The 16133-nt window shown below is 39.1% G+C and overlaps 1 protein-coding gene and 1 non-coding gene across 2 annotated transcripts; one reads left to right on the top strand and one right to left on the bottom strand.

Annotated features, from left to right (window-relative positions):
• The first annotated feature begins 743 nt into the window (after positions 1 to 743).
• LOC148025821 (NADP-dependent malic enzyme-like) lies at positions 744 to 14197 on the top strand. The gene is made up of 19 exons (XM_087693061.1): positions 744 to 1200; positions 3677 to 3797; positions 5000 to 5074; positions 7069 to 7220; positions 7322 to 7427; positions 8476 to 8541; positions 8633 to 8728; positions 8812 to 8883; positions 10790 to 10873; positions 11043 to 11141; positions 11476 to 11523; positions 11632 to 11685; positions 12149 to 12247; positions 12514 to 12603; positions 12711 to 12788; positions 13014 to 13088; positions 13181 to 13271; positions 13369 to 13497; positions 13936 to 14197. Exons 1-19 carry the CDS (start codon positions 1046 to 1048, stop codon positions 14022 to 14024), a joined length of 1779 nt encoding a protein of 592 aa, XP_087549187.1. The 5' UTR covers positions 744 to 1045; the 3' UTR covers positions 14025 to 14197.
• A 661-nt stretch (positions 14198 to 14858) lies between these two features.
• LOC148025820 (U6 spliceosomal RNA) lies at positions 14859 to 14961 on the bottom strand. The gene has a single exon (XR_015693212.1). It is a non-coding gene; the product is annotated as a U6 spliceosomal RNA (small nuclear RNA).
• Positions 14962 to 16133: the final 1172 nt, after the last annotated feature.

Here is a 16133-nt window from a genome sequence, read left to right as displayed (position 1 = left end):
GGGTCCCTTGCTAATGTCCATTGCTAGCAAGTGTATTTGTGTTTGGGAGGAGAGAGGAACACTCAATGAGGATAGAGAAAGCGCTACTTTGCAAATATATTTTTTCCATGTAAGATTAACTTTTTTCAATTGATTTAGTAGCACTATTTTAAGAGGTACTTTAGCAACTGGTTGGAGTTTCGGTTTTTTGCGGAGTTGAAGTTGGAGATTTCAATTGATCTAGTAGCACTATTTTAAGAGGTACTTTAGCAACTGGCTGGAGTTTCGTTTTTTTGTGGAGTTGAAGTTGGAGAGTACTTGCTACATGCACATAGTTTAAACTACACTGACTCACATAGGTCACGATCGATTCGACCTGCGTGTGTCATGGCCCTGAGGGTGTAGCGAGCCAAGACATTCGAGTAATACAAATGCTTTCTTGACTAAAATCTAAGCATGTCTCACGTAAGTAGCCCTAGCATAAGACTTAAGTTATAAGCACAGTAAGGTATTAAGAGAATGCAATTGCCAATGGGGAACACGAGGGAGCGTGATGACGTGTAGGATTACAAGGCCGAATTAAAAAGTTTACAGGGTTGGGTAAGAAGCTAACAACCCGCGAGAAAGGAAGGGCCAATGGGAGAGAGAGAGAGAGCCTAGAGGAGAAAAAGAGAGGCAGGGAGACCCGTATAAGTCAGTGAGGGGAGAGAGAGAGAGAGAGTTGCATCCCATCGTTTCCCCTTCTCGTGGCAAACACGAGAGAGAGAGAGAGAGAGAGAGAGAAGGGGGCCGGGGGGGGGGGGCACTGTGTGCACATCATGCTCCCCCACCTCCACCAGATAACACCCCATCCGCCTTCTTTATAACCATACCGACACCTGCTCGCTGTCTCTCCCTCTCTCTCTCTCTCTCTCTGTCTCTTTCTCTTTCTCTTTCGTTCCTTGTTCGTATTTTGTGTGGTGTTTTTAGTTTAGAAAGAGTGAGAGATCGGGGGCTGCTTTATCTGTCTTCTATCCTGTGTGTGTGCTTTGTGTGAGGTGATAATATACTGCAGTAATAAGAAGGAATGGAGACGCAGCTGAGAGAGCTCAGGAATGGCGGGCCGACTGTGCTGGACCAGGATCCCTCGCACACAGCAGGAGGGGGTGTCCGCGACGTGTACGGTGAGGATTCTGCCACGGAAGCTCAGCTGGTCACGCCATGGAGCCGCAATGTCGCATGGTACCCCCCCCCCCCCCCCCCCCCCCCCCCCCCCCCCTTGTCTCTATCTCTGTCTCGCATGGTACCCCCGTCTGTCTCTTTCTGCATCCATGTGTGTGTGTGCGCGTGTCTGTTTCTCCCTTCACTTCTCCTTCGCATGGCAGAATTAAGGAGCATGTGGCCTCCTTCCTCTCACATGGCCGAGGGAGTCTGCATCCTAATTTGGGAACGGCACATGCTCCTAAACGTCTAAAAGCCATGCTTCCCCTAAAACTTCGCCGTTTTATTTTTGTCAAGCGCTCCACCTTTCGCAACTTTTCAGCGGGGCCGTCGTCACGAATCGCGATCTGCCAAGGAAACAATTGACTGACTAATTCCAGTATTATAGGGAAGGCGTACCAGTATATCGAGATCTTCTGTTGGGAAATGGCTAAAACCAGCACACACACACACACACACACACACACACACACACACACACAGTTGCGTTGTCTCAGTTCTGTAACTATTTACTTTACTCTTTGGGTTAATTTAATATCAGCGCATCACCAGAAATCTTTTCACCTTAAAACCTTAGGGTGCCTCTTGATGTGACATCGGTTAATATCAGCCTCCCATTACCTTACCTTACCCACTTTGCTGAATCAGATTTTGTGCTTGCAGGGCATATACCATTCCCTCTAGACATGCTTCTAGTATTGTTCAATAGTAAACAATCTAGATCTGGGCGGAAATCTTCATAAAAGAATGGATAGACCATTCTATAATCAGGATCTTTCACTCCGTAATATGATTACTTTCACACTGTTTGTCAAAATTTGAAACCTAAGCAAAAGGACATCGCACAAAGCACAATTGGGCTTTCAATGGATAAGGAGAAACACAGAAATTAGGCATCTTTACTATTAGTTAAGGGGAGGTGGGGGCGGGTGCCATGTGGCAGCCCCCAACCTCCCCACAAAGAAACGCGGGGGCGGGTGCCACGCGTCCAGCACCTGCCCTCGTCGTGAAAATTGCACCCACCGGGCGAGTCTAGGCGCGGAACGCCTAGTTATTCCTAGATGGCTCTTTTTCCAGTTTTTGACATTTTTGCCCTTCAAAATAGGAAAAAAATAAATCTATATCTGTCATGAGGCCTGCAATTGTCAAGCTATAAGAATTGAGTTATTTGGGTTTGTAAATGTGAGAAGGATGCAGTCGAGATACTTCATGAGAAATGGCTGGGTTGACATGAGAGAGACATGGACAATGATTGGATCATTTCCATTAGGTGAGTATCCATGGAAAATATATATTTCAAAGCTAATACAAAAACCTTGTAACTTGGTAATTTGCAGTTTTTTTCTTGGATTTTGCAAGCTTTTTTGTCACATCGTAACTCGATTGAACCTATATTTATAATTTAAAAAAACATCACGTTTAAAATTTAATAATATTTTTTCCCAGTATAACTAATAATTTTGATTTACTAAACCTTGGTTTTTCATGAACACTGGGCAAGAATCACTTCATGCGAACCTCCTCCGTCAAACCAATCGAATCGTTTTTCGAGACATGATTTTCACATTTAATCGCAAGGTTAACAATTCAACCGATGTAAGTCGATGTGTTATAGAGTAATACAAGGATGGAATACTAAAGCGAACCCTCCAAGCATGGGGCGTAATAGGGCTATAAGATCATGACTCAACCACAACCAGACTCACGCAGTGGTGCTATTTGTAGCTTTTACGCAGGGACCGGTGCGTGTTGTGGGGTGTCAAGGCTTTGGTTACATGTCAAACGGCTCCAAAACAGCGCCGCTTGACGATAGATATTCTTTAAAAAAAAAGTTTGAATGCAGCAAAACAAGGAAAATTACAAAATTCATATTCGGACAGTTGGCTGTGCGGTTAGCAACCGTGGGCAGTTGAGAGGGGGAGAGATAGAACAATACTATCATCCTATAAGACCCTAGTGCAGAGCGTGCTCACACTCCGCAATTTCTCATCGAACTTCCATGGCGCATCTCGTCTACGGTTACCCACCATCATCATCGCATGGTAGGTCTTCCTGCACATGCTCTAAGAACAACTTCAGCAGGAGAGATGATTCCTTAGTGCACATGTAACGCCCCGTAGGTGCTCTTGCTGGGAATCTTTATAAGCTTTCAGGCAAAATTAGCCGTCACCATTATAACATAAAGCCATTTTAAGTTAGGTGGCTCCTCTCTGCATCCTAGGGTACACCCTCTGCATGCTGTATCTTCGATGTCACATGTGAATTTTCGTTTTCCGTGGAGCTTCTGTATCCGTCAATGTTATTTCTGAAATATTCAAGTTTTATAGATTTTCTGCATGCACATGTTGTATCTTCAAGTGTGCTGTTTGATTTCATTGAGCTTCTGCATGATGTACTGGTTGTGATCTTCGATTTCATTTCCAAGTCTGTCTTCTACAAAACATATGCATTCCATGTTATTTCATTGAGATGCTTACATTTTGTCTTTTGACAACAGTGGGCCGGAGCTCTTGCGGGATCCACAGTATAACAAGGGGCTTGCGTTTACCGACAAAGAAAGACAGAATCACTATTTATTGGGTCTCCTACCCCCTGCCCACCTCACTCAAGAACTCCAGGTCAAACCTCTAGTGTTACAGTTAAACCTTGTATTTTCCCATGTTTCCTAAGGATCCTGCAACCAGGCACCTTTTGCCAATGGCCCAACAAGTAGTCACAGGATATTTTTAAATAACATTGGTCTAGTTGAATCTTGTTTTCATATTCTTGTAAATAGATATTTTAACATGAGAACTGTGGACCATAAGCAGGAACAAGGATAGATATGCATGATTATTGATGTCTATTCAGGACCTCTCATTGCTTCTAAGTGCTTTGTTTCTCGTGTACTTTTTTCTTTTTCGTATTTGAGGGTTGGGGGGGGGGGCGGGTGGGATAGATATACGAGATGTCTATGCAGGACCTCTCATTGGGTCTAGGTGCATTGTTTTTCGTGTACAAAGTTTTCTTTTTTTTTTTTGGGGGGGGGGGGAGGGGAGCTTTGGGGATTTTACTAAATTATTTGGTCAATGGGTTTTCAAAGAGTATAAGACAGCTACTTCTTGGTATTTAGATATTAGTCTACAATACACTGATTGTCTTCTTGTCCAACTGTATGAAGTAGTCTTCTCTTATTATTAGTATCATCATTTAATAAAGAGATGTAAAAATTTTCGGGTTTTGGTAGTGCTTTGGAACTTCTATTTTCAGCAGGTAGCTAGAGTCCCCTTTGTTTTTTAATGAGTTTTGCAAGTTTGCCGGATTGGTCAGATATTTGTATGATGTCCCTGGGATCTCACGTTTTAAAGAGCAGACAACTTAAAGGTAGGAGATTTTCCTAATGTATGTAACGAGACTTTATGGGAGATCTGGACTTATTGACTAGCTTGAAAGCAATTAACAGGAGGCAGACTTATATTACTTGTGGCCATGAGGCAGTAGAGTTGGTTGGTGCCTCCAACCAAAGGCTACTTGCTTGCTAGGATGAGGTCTAACCAATTAGTTTATGAAATACTTGCTGTGTCTGTAGTTTTAGAGCTGATGATTTTATTTGAGGAAATGAGTACCCTGTTTTGGGGTTAGAGCTGCACTAGAATGTTAGTGGTTAATGTTAATTCTTATGCATACTTGTATTTTCGTTTTTGCTGTACTTCCTTTTCTGACTCTCATGCATACTTGTATTTTTGTTTTTTCTGTACTTGCTTTTCTGACTCTTTTTCACATGTAAAATCAAGGAATATGTACAAATTTTCATCAGAAACTTTATTCACGTTTTTGACAGGTTCAAAAGATTATGCAGAATGTTCGATCTTACCCAGACCCATTACAAAAGTACATTGCGGTCATGGGCCTTCAGGTGTGTAGGAATATGAATATAGTAAAAGTAAGAAGGAATTACTTTTTATGGTTGCTTATGGTTTGCTTGACCTTGACTCACCATTTTGGGGAGTGAATGCCGTCAGGAAGGAAATGGAGGCAATTGTCCATTTTTGACTTGTTCCCAGCAGTAAGGAGGTTTTCTTGGTGTAAATACTATGATATCTATGAGTTGATTGTGAAAATCGTATTAATTTTCCATGTGATACTTGCTTCATAACTTGGCTTCTCTTGATCTAGCAGAGACAAACAGAACTGCCAATACAACTTTTTTTTTGTGGACTAGGTTTAGATGAGTGTTAGGGTGTGATGTTTAACTCCTATTTGAGATGGATATAGCTGGACATCTGCGTTTTCTGGAGCATGCTGTTTTATTTTGGAAGTCAGGTAGCCTAAGCACAGTTTTGATTGCAAACTGGGTGATTGTGGCCTGTGGGTTGGCTGTCACGTGAAATGTTGATATTGTGCATAATGTTATACATGCTGCTATATGCTGTGGCTGTTTAAGTGGCTTGTGGATTGTGCCCACCTTCACCATCTAGTCAAGAAGTTATGACCTGTTCCACAGCTTGCCTGATTCCATCTCCTGCTCCATACATTCTTGGAAGTGCCTTGCCCAACTGTAATAGTGAGTGCCTCTCAATACTGTGCTTTGTTTTCTCCACGATGATAGATAAGACTGCCTTTCGTACCGTCCTTTCTTTACACTATGCATTTGTCTGGCTTGATCTTGACAGCCTCATTAAATTAGTTTTTCCTAGGTCTTCTGTTTCTTGTTTATATTTTTTTGGGGGTGTTTTCTTGGAAGTTTGCATCGAGTTTTGTTGTTTCACTGACGTTCTATGAAATTATCACATTGTACCTCTCTGTCCACTTTTCCCTGTTTTTGTAGTTTGAGTTCTAGTTAATAGAATTTAAATTTTGCATTCGACCAGATTTTTATCAAGTGTATGCATATACACTTCTTCCAAGTAGAATGATTGCGTAATGCATCACTAGACTCTTGATGAACATGAGAGAACAGAAGGAATGGCAGATACTTGGTGGGACTCAAGTGTACATATGCTCTCTAGCTTTGCTATAGTGTCCACACTTTTGCTGCCTGACTATGCATGAAATAAGAGCGGGTTTTCTGTATAGGAGTACAATGTGGGCTCTTGACAATTGTTGCGGATTTGTGAGAATTCACTTCAGGTCTTTACATTGGGTTGATCTGGTTTTGATCTATGAAGCCATGATGAGGGAGAAAGCTCTTCCAATTGACTACAAAGCATCCATGACAATATGTCTTTGTATGTTTATGTTCTTCATGTTCCTTGTTGATGAGGGACAAAACAAATTTCAAGTAGTGCACACGACATTTTATCACTATAAGTATGTAGGCAGAATGCGATGCATGAGACATCCACTTAAACTGGGCATTGGACATTGCTCTATAGGAAAATGTGCAAATTTGATATATATAAAATCTGCGATTCATTATCTTATTCCCTGGAGGATCATTTCTAGCAAGCGTCAGATGCAAAAAGTTGGATGGTATACCAATGAATCTGAACTGGGAGAGTGCTATATGGCTTCTCCCTTTGTGCTTTTACTGGTTTCCATCCATAAATGTCAATTAAAGAAATACTAAATGGTTGTCTCTCTTGTGCTTAGACCTCGTATGGGAATCCACACACATATTAGGGTGCTCTTTGTGTGACTTGGCTGATGGCTGCAGCCTCCAAATGGACTATGTGGGTTTTCAACTGCCAAAATACTTGTGTCTCCCTTGTACTTTGACCTTGGGTTGTGTATTGTTTGCACTTTAATTTGCTTCCATCCATGTTTTAACTGCAAAAAAGTAGATGGTTGCCTTCCTTGCTCGTTGACCTCCTGCGTAACCCCCACACATTATAGGTGGTTTATCTCATGAATCTGTTATGCATTGGTAGCAATGCATGTCTCTTCATGCTTGAAAATTTTGTTCGGTAGGAGCGGAATGAGCGGTTATTTTACAAAGTCTTGATCGATCATGTTGAGGAGCTGCTGCCCATTGTTTACACACCTACAGTTGGTGAGGCATGCCAAAAGTATGGAGCAATTTTTCAGCGTCCACATGGTCTGTACATCAGTCTCAAGGAAAGGTTAGCCTTTGCTTGGTTATTACTGAATTTTTAGTTCAGTGGCTTCCTGCATTTCGTGCTTATGGCCTGTACAGATAATAATATGAAGCTTTTGTTTGCAGAGGCAAGGTATTGGATGTGCTAAAGAACTGGCCTGAAAAGCTTGTTCAGGTGATTGTTGTGACAGATGGTGAACGGATTTTGGGTCTAGGTGACCTTGGATGTCAGGTAAGCCTTTGTTGCCTTATTGGCTACTGATATCACAGGGCTTTTTATCTAAGCTTCCTTCTTTCAAAAATGTTGTTGATTATGGAATGTATTGTAAAAGTAAAAAGTTGGTGCCTTGATACATAGATTCTTGTTTCAAGAGTGATGTTGTATATTTATGTCTATCATGAAGATACACGTAAAACTTTCTGGCCTTATTGGCTGCTCATATCACAGGGCATTTTATTTAAGCTTCCTTCTTTCAAAAATGTTGTTGATTATGTAATATATTGTAAAAGTAAAAGTTGATGCCTTGATTCATAGATTCTTGTTTCAAGAGTGATGTTGTATATTTATGTCTGTCATGAAAATACACAGGTCTTTTGTTATGAATGTCTCTTTTGAAGTATAATTGCAACATTTTCCTGCTGTTGGCTATTGAACTTGATTGTTTCTAGAGTGATATAGAGTATTTCTGACCTGTCTTGAACACATATGTCATGAAAGGCTTTCTGCAGCTTTTTGCTCAGTTATTGGTTTGCATGTACTGGTATCTATCTCCCTCTTTACACAACGAACACTGTAGGGTTGCTCTTTAGTCAATGACTGTCGAACTCTTATGAATCTCTCTCTTTTACATCTAATTATATAGACATGCCTAGAAGTGTCAATCAATTTGGCAAACCTTGATGATCATTTCTGTTTTAAAATAGGGTTTGGTCTATCTTAGACCGAAGGTTGTACTTTCATTCCTATCACTTTCAGTTCAGCAAGTACAATCTATTGTTTCAGCTCACACTATCTACTCTCAGTCTCTCCTTTCTCTCTCCTCCATAGCTGGTCCAGTTTCCAACATTTGGATTGTATTTTTGACTTGCATAGTAATCTTATCAATTTGTGTTTTGAGAATGTATTCAATAAATTTTTTTAATTCGTGTTAAAGATGGGTCATCATCCACTACAATGACAGTGATTTTTTTTCTTGCTTGTGAGTGAACATGAACATAAAATTCTTCATCTTGTTCTTTTATTGACTTTACTGTTTCCTGATCAATATGAAAAATGACAGGGAATGGGTATACCAGTTGGAAAACTGGCATTATATACAGCACTTGGTGGTGTACGGGCATCAGGGGTATGCTTTCTTAGTATCAAATGTCAATTTTCAAAAAGAAGTTGCTTCTGTTTTGGCAAGGTATAAAGCCTTTGTTTATTGGGAATTGCAGTGTCTTCCTATTACGATTGATGTGGGAACTAACAATGAAACTTTACTGAAAGATCCCTTTTACATTGGGTTGAGGCAGCGCCGTGCTACTGGAAAGGTAATTTGTGATCTTCTGAGGCCCATCTCTGGATTTTATAATTTCTTTGTGATTCTAACTTTTCATTTTTGACCTTACTACAGGAGTATGATGATTTGCTTCATGAGTTTATGGTGGCTGTTAAGCAAGCCTACGGAGAAAAAATTCTTATTCAGGTAAGTTGAAAATTGAGATTTCCTGAAGTTTATGTAAGGGGCTTCTATTTGGTTTTTGAATTGAAAGGAAAGAAAGAATAGGCTCTTTCCATTTATACAGTTTGAATCAAAACATAGTTCTCACGATCCAATAAAAATGTGATGCTTATTTTATAAAGTATATTAGTAAGTTCTAAAGCTGAATAGTGCTTATTGTTTCAAGAATGTTGGCTGAGTTGGGTTTATAACTGAACATGATTTTGTACTGTGCATAATATTTTCATGCACTAAGTGTTGATGATGAGTCTCAGTAGAATAGATATGAAGCTGCAACTACTGAAATGGTCAAAGCTTAGGGCAGTGAGGTTGAAAGAATCGGTTATCAGTCTTACATGTCGAATGTAAAGTGGATAAGTTTTTATTTCTCCACATAGACATTGTGCTATGAGTTTCAAGGTAATGAAGCTAAAAGTGCACTTAAAGGAAAATTTTGAGGTTATGTACTACCATCTGTCTTTTTCTATATTCTTTTTTCATTTCTATGTATAAGTAGCTAGTTGTTGAAATTCTAATGCAATAGCCAAAAGTTCTTCACTGGCGAAAGTGATGCTTGACAAAATTATTTAAGTTGGTTTTGTGAATTGCCATTCAAGCCATAAGACTGTATGAAATGGACAAAAGAAGTATATGTTTTACTATTATTAGTTATTCATATGTTAGTATGTGAACGAATAGGTGGTTATGGAATGAATTCTTAGTGGTTTGATAGACAGATACCTATGTACAGTTGGCATTTTTGCAAGGCATTCTATATAGTATTATCACTCAAGTTTGTTGCCTAAGCTTATTAGAATCTTCCAGGAGCTCTGATACCATGTGAAAATTTGTGGTGTGGAAGTGCAGTGAACTCTATTATTAAGGAATACTTGTGACTCCAACTCAAGCTTTTACGACTTAAAGCAAGAGGGCTGAAAACAATTAAAACATTTAACTTTGCAAATGAATGAGCAGGAATGTCTTGATTGGCCAAAAGATGGACATACTAGGAGAAATGGGATATGATAGACTGTTCTATGTGACCAATGTGATTTTAAGAGTGCTTGAATAGATGTTGCTTCAACCGTACTGTGGAGCTTGAATTGATTTGGTGTCACTATGAAATGTCTTGTCATCCTTTTAGACTTTTAGAAGTTACACCTCAAGTCCTATGGGCACGTGTTTTAGGTATAACCATTATAAGTATTGCAGAGAGATGGCAAGCTTTAATGATACGTGGTCTTAGGTATGGTATTCTTAAAAGCTTAACTTTTGGGCATTCTTATTTACAGAATGGAGTTGATCTGAATCTGACTTCTGATATTATGCCCTTAGCTACAGTGGGTGGTCACTCATGTCCTAGTATACTGTTGTAATGCTCATTCATTCACCCTTGTGCTTGAATGAAGCTAGCTCTATTCTTTGCTTTAAGTCATGGAACATGGGTTGTAGGAATGGGCATGTCATAGGTGTTTTGATCTTGATACTATAGCTCACAAGGTTTTCATACCACAAATATTTACGTGGTATCTGAGCTCCAGGACGATTGTAATCAGCTGGGGTGAAGGTTTGGTGCCCTGAAATGTTTTGCATGTCATCTGTACATTTTCTTGAAGTTTAATCAGTGGTCTATAATTTCTTTGCACAACTAAAACAAAAAGGTTTACAAGAAGTTTCTTTGCACAACTATAACATGTATTTGACTAGCAAATCTACGCATGAAAGGGTGGGTAGGGTTAGAGTGGACAGGAATAAAAGCAGGTCAAGTTGTAAAAGATCCATTTGTGTTTTTACTTTAACAATACATCCAGCATTTTACATTTCAATAGGCTTAACATCTTTCTGCATGGTCTAACAGTTGAATTCTTATTGTGGCCATTTGTTATTGCAGTTTGAGGACTTTGCAAATCACAATGCATTTACTTTACTTGCGAAATATCAAACAACACATCTTGTATTTAATGATGACATTCAGGTATAAGACCCTTGATTTTGATGATTGAACGGCACTAGCTGTTGTTTCTGTTGTTGATGGTCTGCTCCAAATCTTTAAAGTTGTAAGTTGAATATAAGTAGAGTTTTATTTTAAAAGTCAATTGTAAGGATGGAAAGGCACTTATTGCAATAGAGCTATGCTTGTGTAGGGTACAGCTGTTGTTGTCCTGGGTGGTTTGCTTGCATCTCTCAAGCTAATTGGAGGGACATTGGCCGACCACACTTTCCTTTTCCTTGGTGCTGGGGAGGTGTGACTTTAAACTTCTTAACATAAATTTCTTATCCAGTATTTTGATGTGAAAGAGGGGTTTTCAGTTAAGTCTCATAGTCTTCTGTGGAACCTTGAGTTTGTCAAAGGCACAAGTTATTCAAAAGACAATTTTAAGGGTTTTATCAGCTGGCATTTTGGAACTTGTTACAAACTCCTTTTGATATGGTTAATTGGGAGATTGAAGTTATGGTTAATTGGGAGATTGAAGTTATTGATCATTTAACACTATTTGATAGAAGTGTGCCTTTCTTCTCATCTGGATGATTATTGTCTATCCATGTACTCTAATAATTTCCATCCCACTAATGTAGGCTGGAACTGGAATAGGAGAAATGATAGCTTTGGAGATTACAAAACAGGTAGATGTATATGTTATTGTCTTGCTCAGCTTGCATGCAATCAGCATCTCCCATAATACCTTCCAAGAATACAACGTACTGAATCCTTTGACTGTTCCTGTCCTGCAGACAAGTCTTCCCCTTGAAGAAGCTAGGAAAAAAATATGGCTCGTGGATTCCAAGGTCTCTCTCTCTCTCTCTCTCTCCACATGAAATCCCCCCCCCTCCCTCCTCCTCCCCCCATGTGCATGCTTTCTCTCACATATGCATGCAGACACATGCACATGCACAGGTGCATGCATGCACACATGCACACACGTGTGTTTACTCTTTTTTTTAGTGAAAACAATCATCCAGTTTTGTGCCATTATACAGTGCCAGCCTATGTACCTTTTTACCTAAAGATGTACTCTAGAGAGTGATAAGGCACATTGGACTTGTTTAAAGATTTTGTGTAGTTTGGAAAAAGTTTGGGCTCTTAAAAGGGTATATAGGTTGTAATAGTTGGGCACCTGTTGGTAAAGCACAGGCAATGATGAATGAGAAGGTGTGACTCTTTAGTGAAGAAGGCTGAATTCATTGGAAGGAAATGAGGCTGCTTTATGCTGGGAGGGAGTGACATAACCGTTTCTTTGTGTCATTGCAGGGTCTTGTAGTCAAGTCAAGATGGGCATCCCTGCAGCATTTTAAACAGAATTTTGCACATGAACATGAAGAATGTAAAACCTTACTGTCTGCAATCCAGGTTAGCTTGACTCGACTTGTGTAGATGTTCTGTATTTGCTGAATTGGTATAGAAAAGTCTGCGGTGAATTTCTAGAGTAAACTATTGGACCTGTTTGGTTTTGCACCAAGAAAATCCATACCTTTATTATGCCTAGATTGGTTTCTAAGCGTAGATCTTACTTCTTTAGTATACACTGGAGTTGGCTTGTCACATATTTAAAATTCAGTTGACATATAAATAGTTGCAGGACTCAAGAACATAATCTCGATTGTAAATCATTGCAGGCTTTGAAACCGACAATTTTGATTGGTACATCAGGACAAGGGAAGACATTCACAAAAGAAGTGATTGAAAATTTTACAGCCCTCAATGAGGTAGTTGATTACAAGTGATAATGTTAATTACTTGGGTTGTTTGCTTGTTTCTTAGCTTCCCTTGACCTATGGCTAACACTGCACACTGCAATGTCATATTGTGGCAGAAACCTCTTATTTTTGCTCTCTCCAATCCAACATCACAGTCTGAATGTACAGCAGAGGAAGCTTATACATGGAGCCAGGTTTGTTGGCAAATAGTAAAGATGAAGGAATCCTTGGCATCTGAAGCTAGCATTGCTTAGAGAATTTTCAAGAATGAGGCTTTTTAACCAAGCACATATGAAAATATAGCCAATGGACAATCATTTTGTTTGTCTCTCTCTCTCTGCATATGAGAATATCCAGAGAGTGCAGCAAACATCATCATCAGTTTCTCGGGTTACAATCTGAAGTGCAAGAATTTGCAGGGTAAAGCCATTTTTGCCAGTGGAAGCCCCTTTGATCCAGTGAACTACGAGGGACGAACTTTTGTTCCTGGCCAAGTATGTATTTCACTTTTAGTGCAATTTTAGGTGATGAAAAATATTTGTAAAGTGAATGATTCACATCTTAAGTCTACTGACCTTTTGTGAAGGGCAATAATTGTTACATATTTCCTGGAGTGGGACACGGAGTCATTATTTCTGGATCAATTCGTATGCACGATGATATGCTCTTAGCAGCAGGTGAGCCTCATACACTGGCTGATTCTAAAGGAAGCCCATAATGAATTTTGATAACCCATCAATGAACGTTGCTTGATTCATATCACTGGGGATACAGCTGAGGCTTTGGCTGCACAAGTGACTGATGAGCATTTATCGAAGGGCCTTATATATCCACCCTTCCAGAACATCAGAAAGATATCGGCACGCATAGCTGCAGCTGTTGCTGACAAAGCATATCAACTTGGTATTCTCTATGTCTTGCACTTCTTTTTTGTGTTGCATGCACCTTTTTGAAAGAAATACACTTTTGTTCCTCTACATCTTATCCTAAAGGTATACTTCACAGGACTTTGCTAGTAGTGAACTGATACTAGCTACACTTGTTCCTTCCATTTTTATAAGACCATTGTTGACTGATGCACAGATGCTCATACTTGAAAGGTTCTTGTGTTGCATGGGTTTTTGGGGGCCGGGGGGGAGAACAGAGTGCAATGTAGTATAACAGAGCAAGCAATATGCATCTTCCACTGTCACTATACTGATGTCTTTTATATTTTAATAACTAAATCTTTGCTTTTCAAGTATAGACACATGAAGGTACTGTCCTGTTGAGGTTAAAGTATTACTGTGTCACCACAATCTGTCTAAAACACCTCTTATTGAGTTCTTTTAACTTTTCCAGGCTTGGCAACAAGGCTGCCTCGGCCTGCAGATTTGGTGTCATATGCAGAAAGCTGCATGTACAGCCCCAACTACAGGCAGTATCGATGAATATGATGCATTATTGTTCTTGTGCTGATGGGCAAAAATATTGTTGCATCAGTATCTTTTTGTAAACTGATCTCTTTTCATGGCATCTTACCTGACTGAGAAGAAGCTTTGGCTTGAAAGAGAGGGATGTTAGGCAAGTTTATAATAAAATGTTTTATGCCATTTTACACCTCCCTTTATCTCTCTGTCTTAGTCTCCTTGTGCTCATGCATGTGTGTTTGTACACACTCTTAGTAATATCAATGCAGACTTGTGCCATAACATGCTTCTGTTCACTTAATTGGTAGCATTATTTAGAATTATGTTTCCTGTAGAAAATCTCTTCCCTTTGAGCAGTCTTTTTCACCTTTTTCACCAAATGGGGTTGCAGCAGGGAAGCCCTTTTCTTTAATGGTCAATGTCCACACGGTGATTGTTGTACCTGGGATGAAATAGTGCATCAATAGGTACAATTAGGCTAATCAATGATGATATTTGTAGAATTGTCTTGGAGTGGAAACCTTTGCTTGTGGGTAGAATAATAATATTATACGGTCCTACCAATGGCAACATTATGTTCACTATCTTTGGCCTTATATTAGCATTGCACGATTTTAGCTAACATGTGATTGGAATAGGAATCACATCGAACTAGATGCCTTGCCCATGGTTAGCTCACATTCTTAAAACACAAACTTTAAATTGTATGCAGTTAACATATTATTGGGTATACTAAGGTAAATCCCCTTTTTGTAAAGCGATGTTTGTTACCAAGTCTATGTAACACAAGAAGTTTGGTATTTGAAAAATAAAGAGGTTTTTTCCTCGGAGGGTGAATGGGGGTTATAATTATTTGTATTGTGTGTGTGTGTGTGTGTGTGTGTGTGTCATCCTTGTGCAGGGCCCATGCTAATCTTCTCTGTATCGTTCCAATTTTATTAGATGTCTTCGAAGAGACTCTCTCTCTCTCTCTCTCTTTTGAATACACACACACACACACACACACACACACACACACACACACTCTCTCTCTCTCTCTCTCTCTCTCCTTTGAATTGAACATAGGATATGATCAGGAAAGGGGAAAGTTGAGTCTTTGAAATATTGTATGTGGCTCTCCCTTCCTCTCTCTCACACACACACACACATAGAGATGAATTTCTTATTTAATTAAATATATGATATGATATGATATTTTAATGGTTGAACATGTGCATGTAATGTGTACATACTCTAAAAATATTTACAAATGCACATACACTATAAAAAGCGAGTTGATTAAAAAAAAAAAACATAGATATGAATAGAAAATGATATAAGTCTTAGGATGCTTGTACTTCATAAATGTGTAAATTGATAATCCTTGTTCTACTAATATGAGCTTTTGATTCCTAGAGGGTCATTAGAAACATTTTTCAATAGGGCAAAATGAAATCATTGCAATTGAGAGAGAGAGAGAGAGAGAGAGAGAGAGAGAGAGAGAGAGAGTGTGTGAGTTTTAGTGGGTACTAAGATTGCCATTATTCTTCATTATCTTCACTTATGTATGATTGTATAATGTGTATATGCGCAAGGGTGTTTGCTTGGTCTTTGGCCTTTGGTCTTTATCCCCCAGTAGCCTTTCACTTGAAGGTCAATGCACTTTTAAAGGAGAATAACTAGTAAGATACTATCTAATGATTGTTAGCGCTCCATGGTATGCATAGTGCTTGGAAAACAAACTCTTTGTGTAAGAAGATTTGTACGGTTATCATTTGTATGAACCTTGACAAGTTCAATCCGCTTACTTTCTTTTACTTCCTTGATGAAGTGATACTTTATCTCAATGTGTGTGAAGATTATTGAATTATTACCTCTTTGATATGTTAGTCTTTGGGTGTCTTTCTATGCCTTATAGACCTTCTTAAGGTTGCTTGATGCTCTTCATCTTTTTCTTTCGATCCTTCAATAATATTTTCTTCCATGGTTGTTGATACTTGTACTTTGAGAGGTGTGAAAGAGTGTGTCTAAATCTAAGGAAGAGAGGATTTCAAGCGTACATTTTCATCAAATATAACATCCCTTGATACAAAATGTTCCTTATTAATAGAATCATAAAGGTTGTAAGTTTCACTAACATCACTATATCTG

This window comes from Lygodium microphyllum, chromosome 14 (genome assembly GCF_053477565.2).
Source record: "Lygodium microphyllum isolate KBCC chromosome 14, Lygodium_microphyllum_v1.1.10, whole genome shotgun sequence".
Lineage (NCBI taxonomy): Eukaryota > Viridiplantae > Streptophyta > Polypodiopsida > Schizaeales > Lygodiaceae > Lygodium > Lygodium microphyllum.
The sequence above is the reverse complement of the archived record's forward strand: the minus strand, read 5'-3'. Positions and strand labels throughout refer to the sequence as shown.

What these genes read in the sequence shown, in the direction of transcription:
- LOC148025821 (XM_087693061.1), top strand. Translation starts at nt 1,046, where the DNA reads ATGGAGACGCAGCTGAGAGAGCTCAGGAATGGCGGGCCGACTGTGCTG. An exon ending in GAGAAAAAATTCTTATTCAG is followed by an intron (nt 8,884 to 10,789) that starts GTAAGTTGAAAA and finishes TTGTTATTGCAG; the next exon opens with TTTGAGGACTTTGCAAATCA. An exon ending in GAACTTTTGTTCCTGGCCAA is followed by an intron (nt 13,089 to 13,180) that starts GTATGTATTTCA and finishes CCTTTTGTGAAG; the next exon opens with GGCAATAATTGTTACATATT.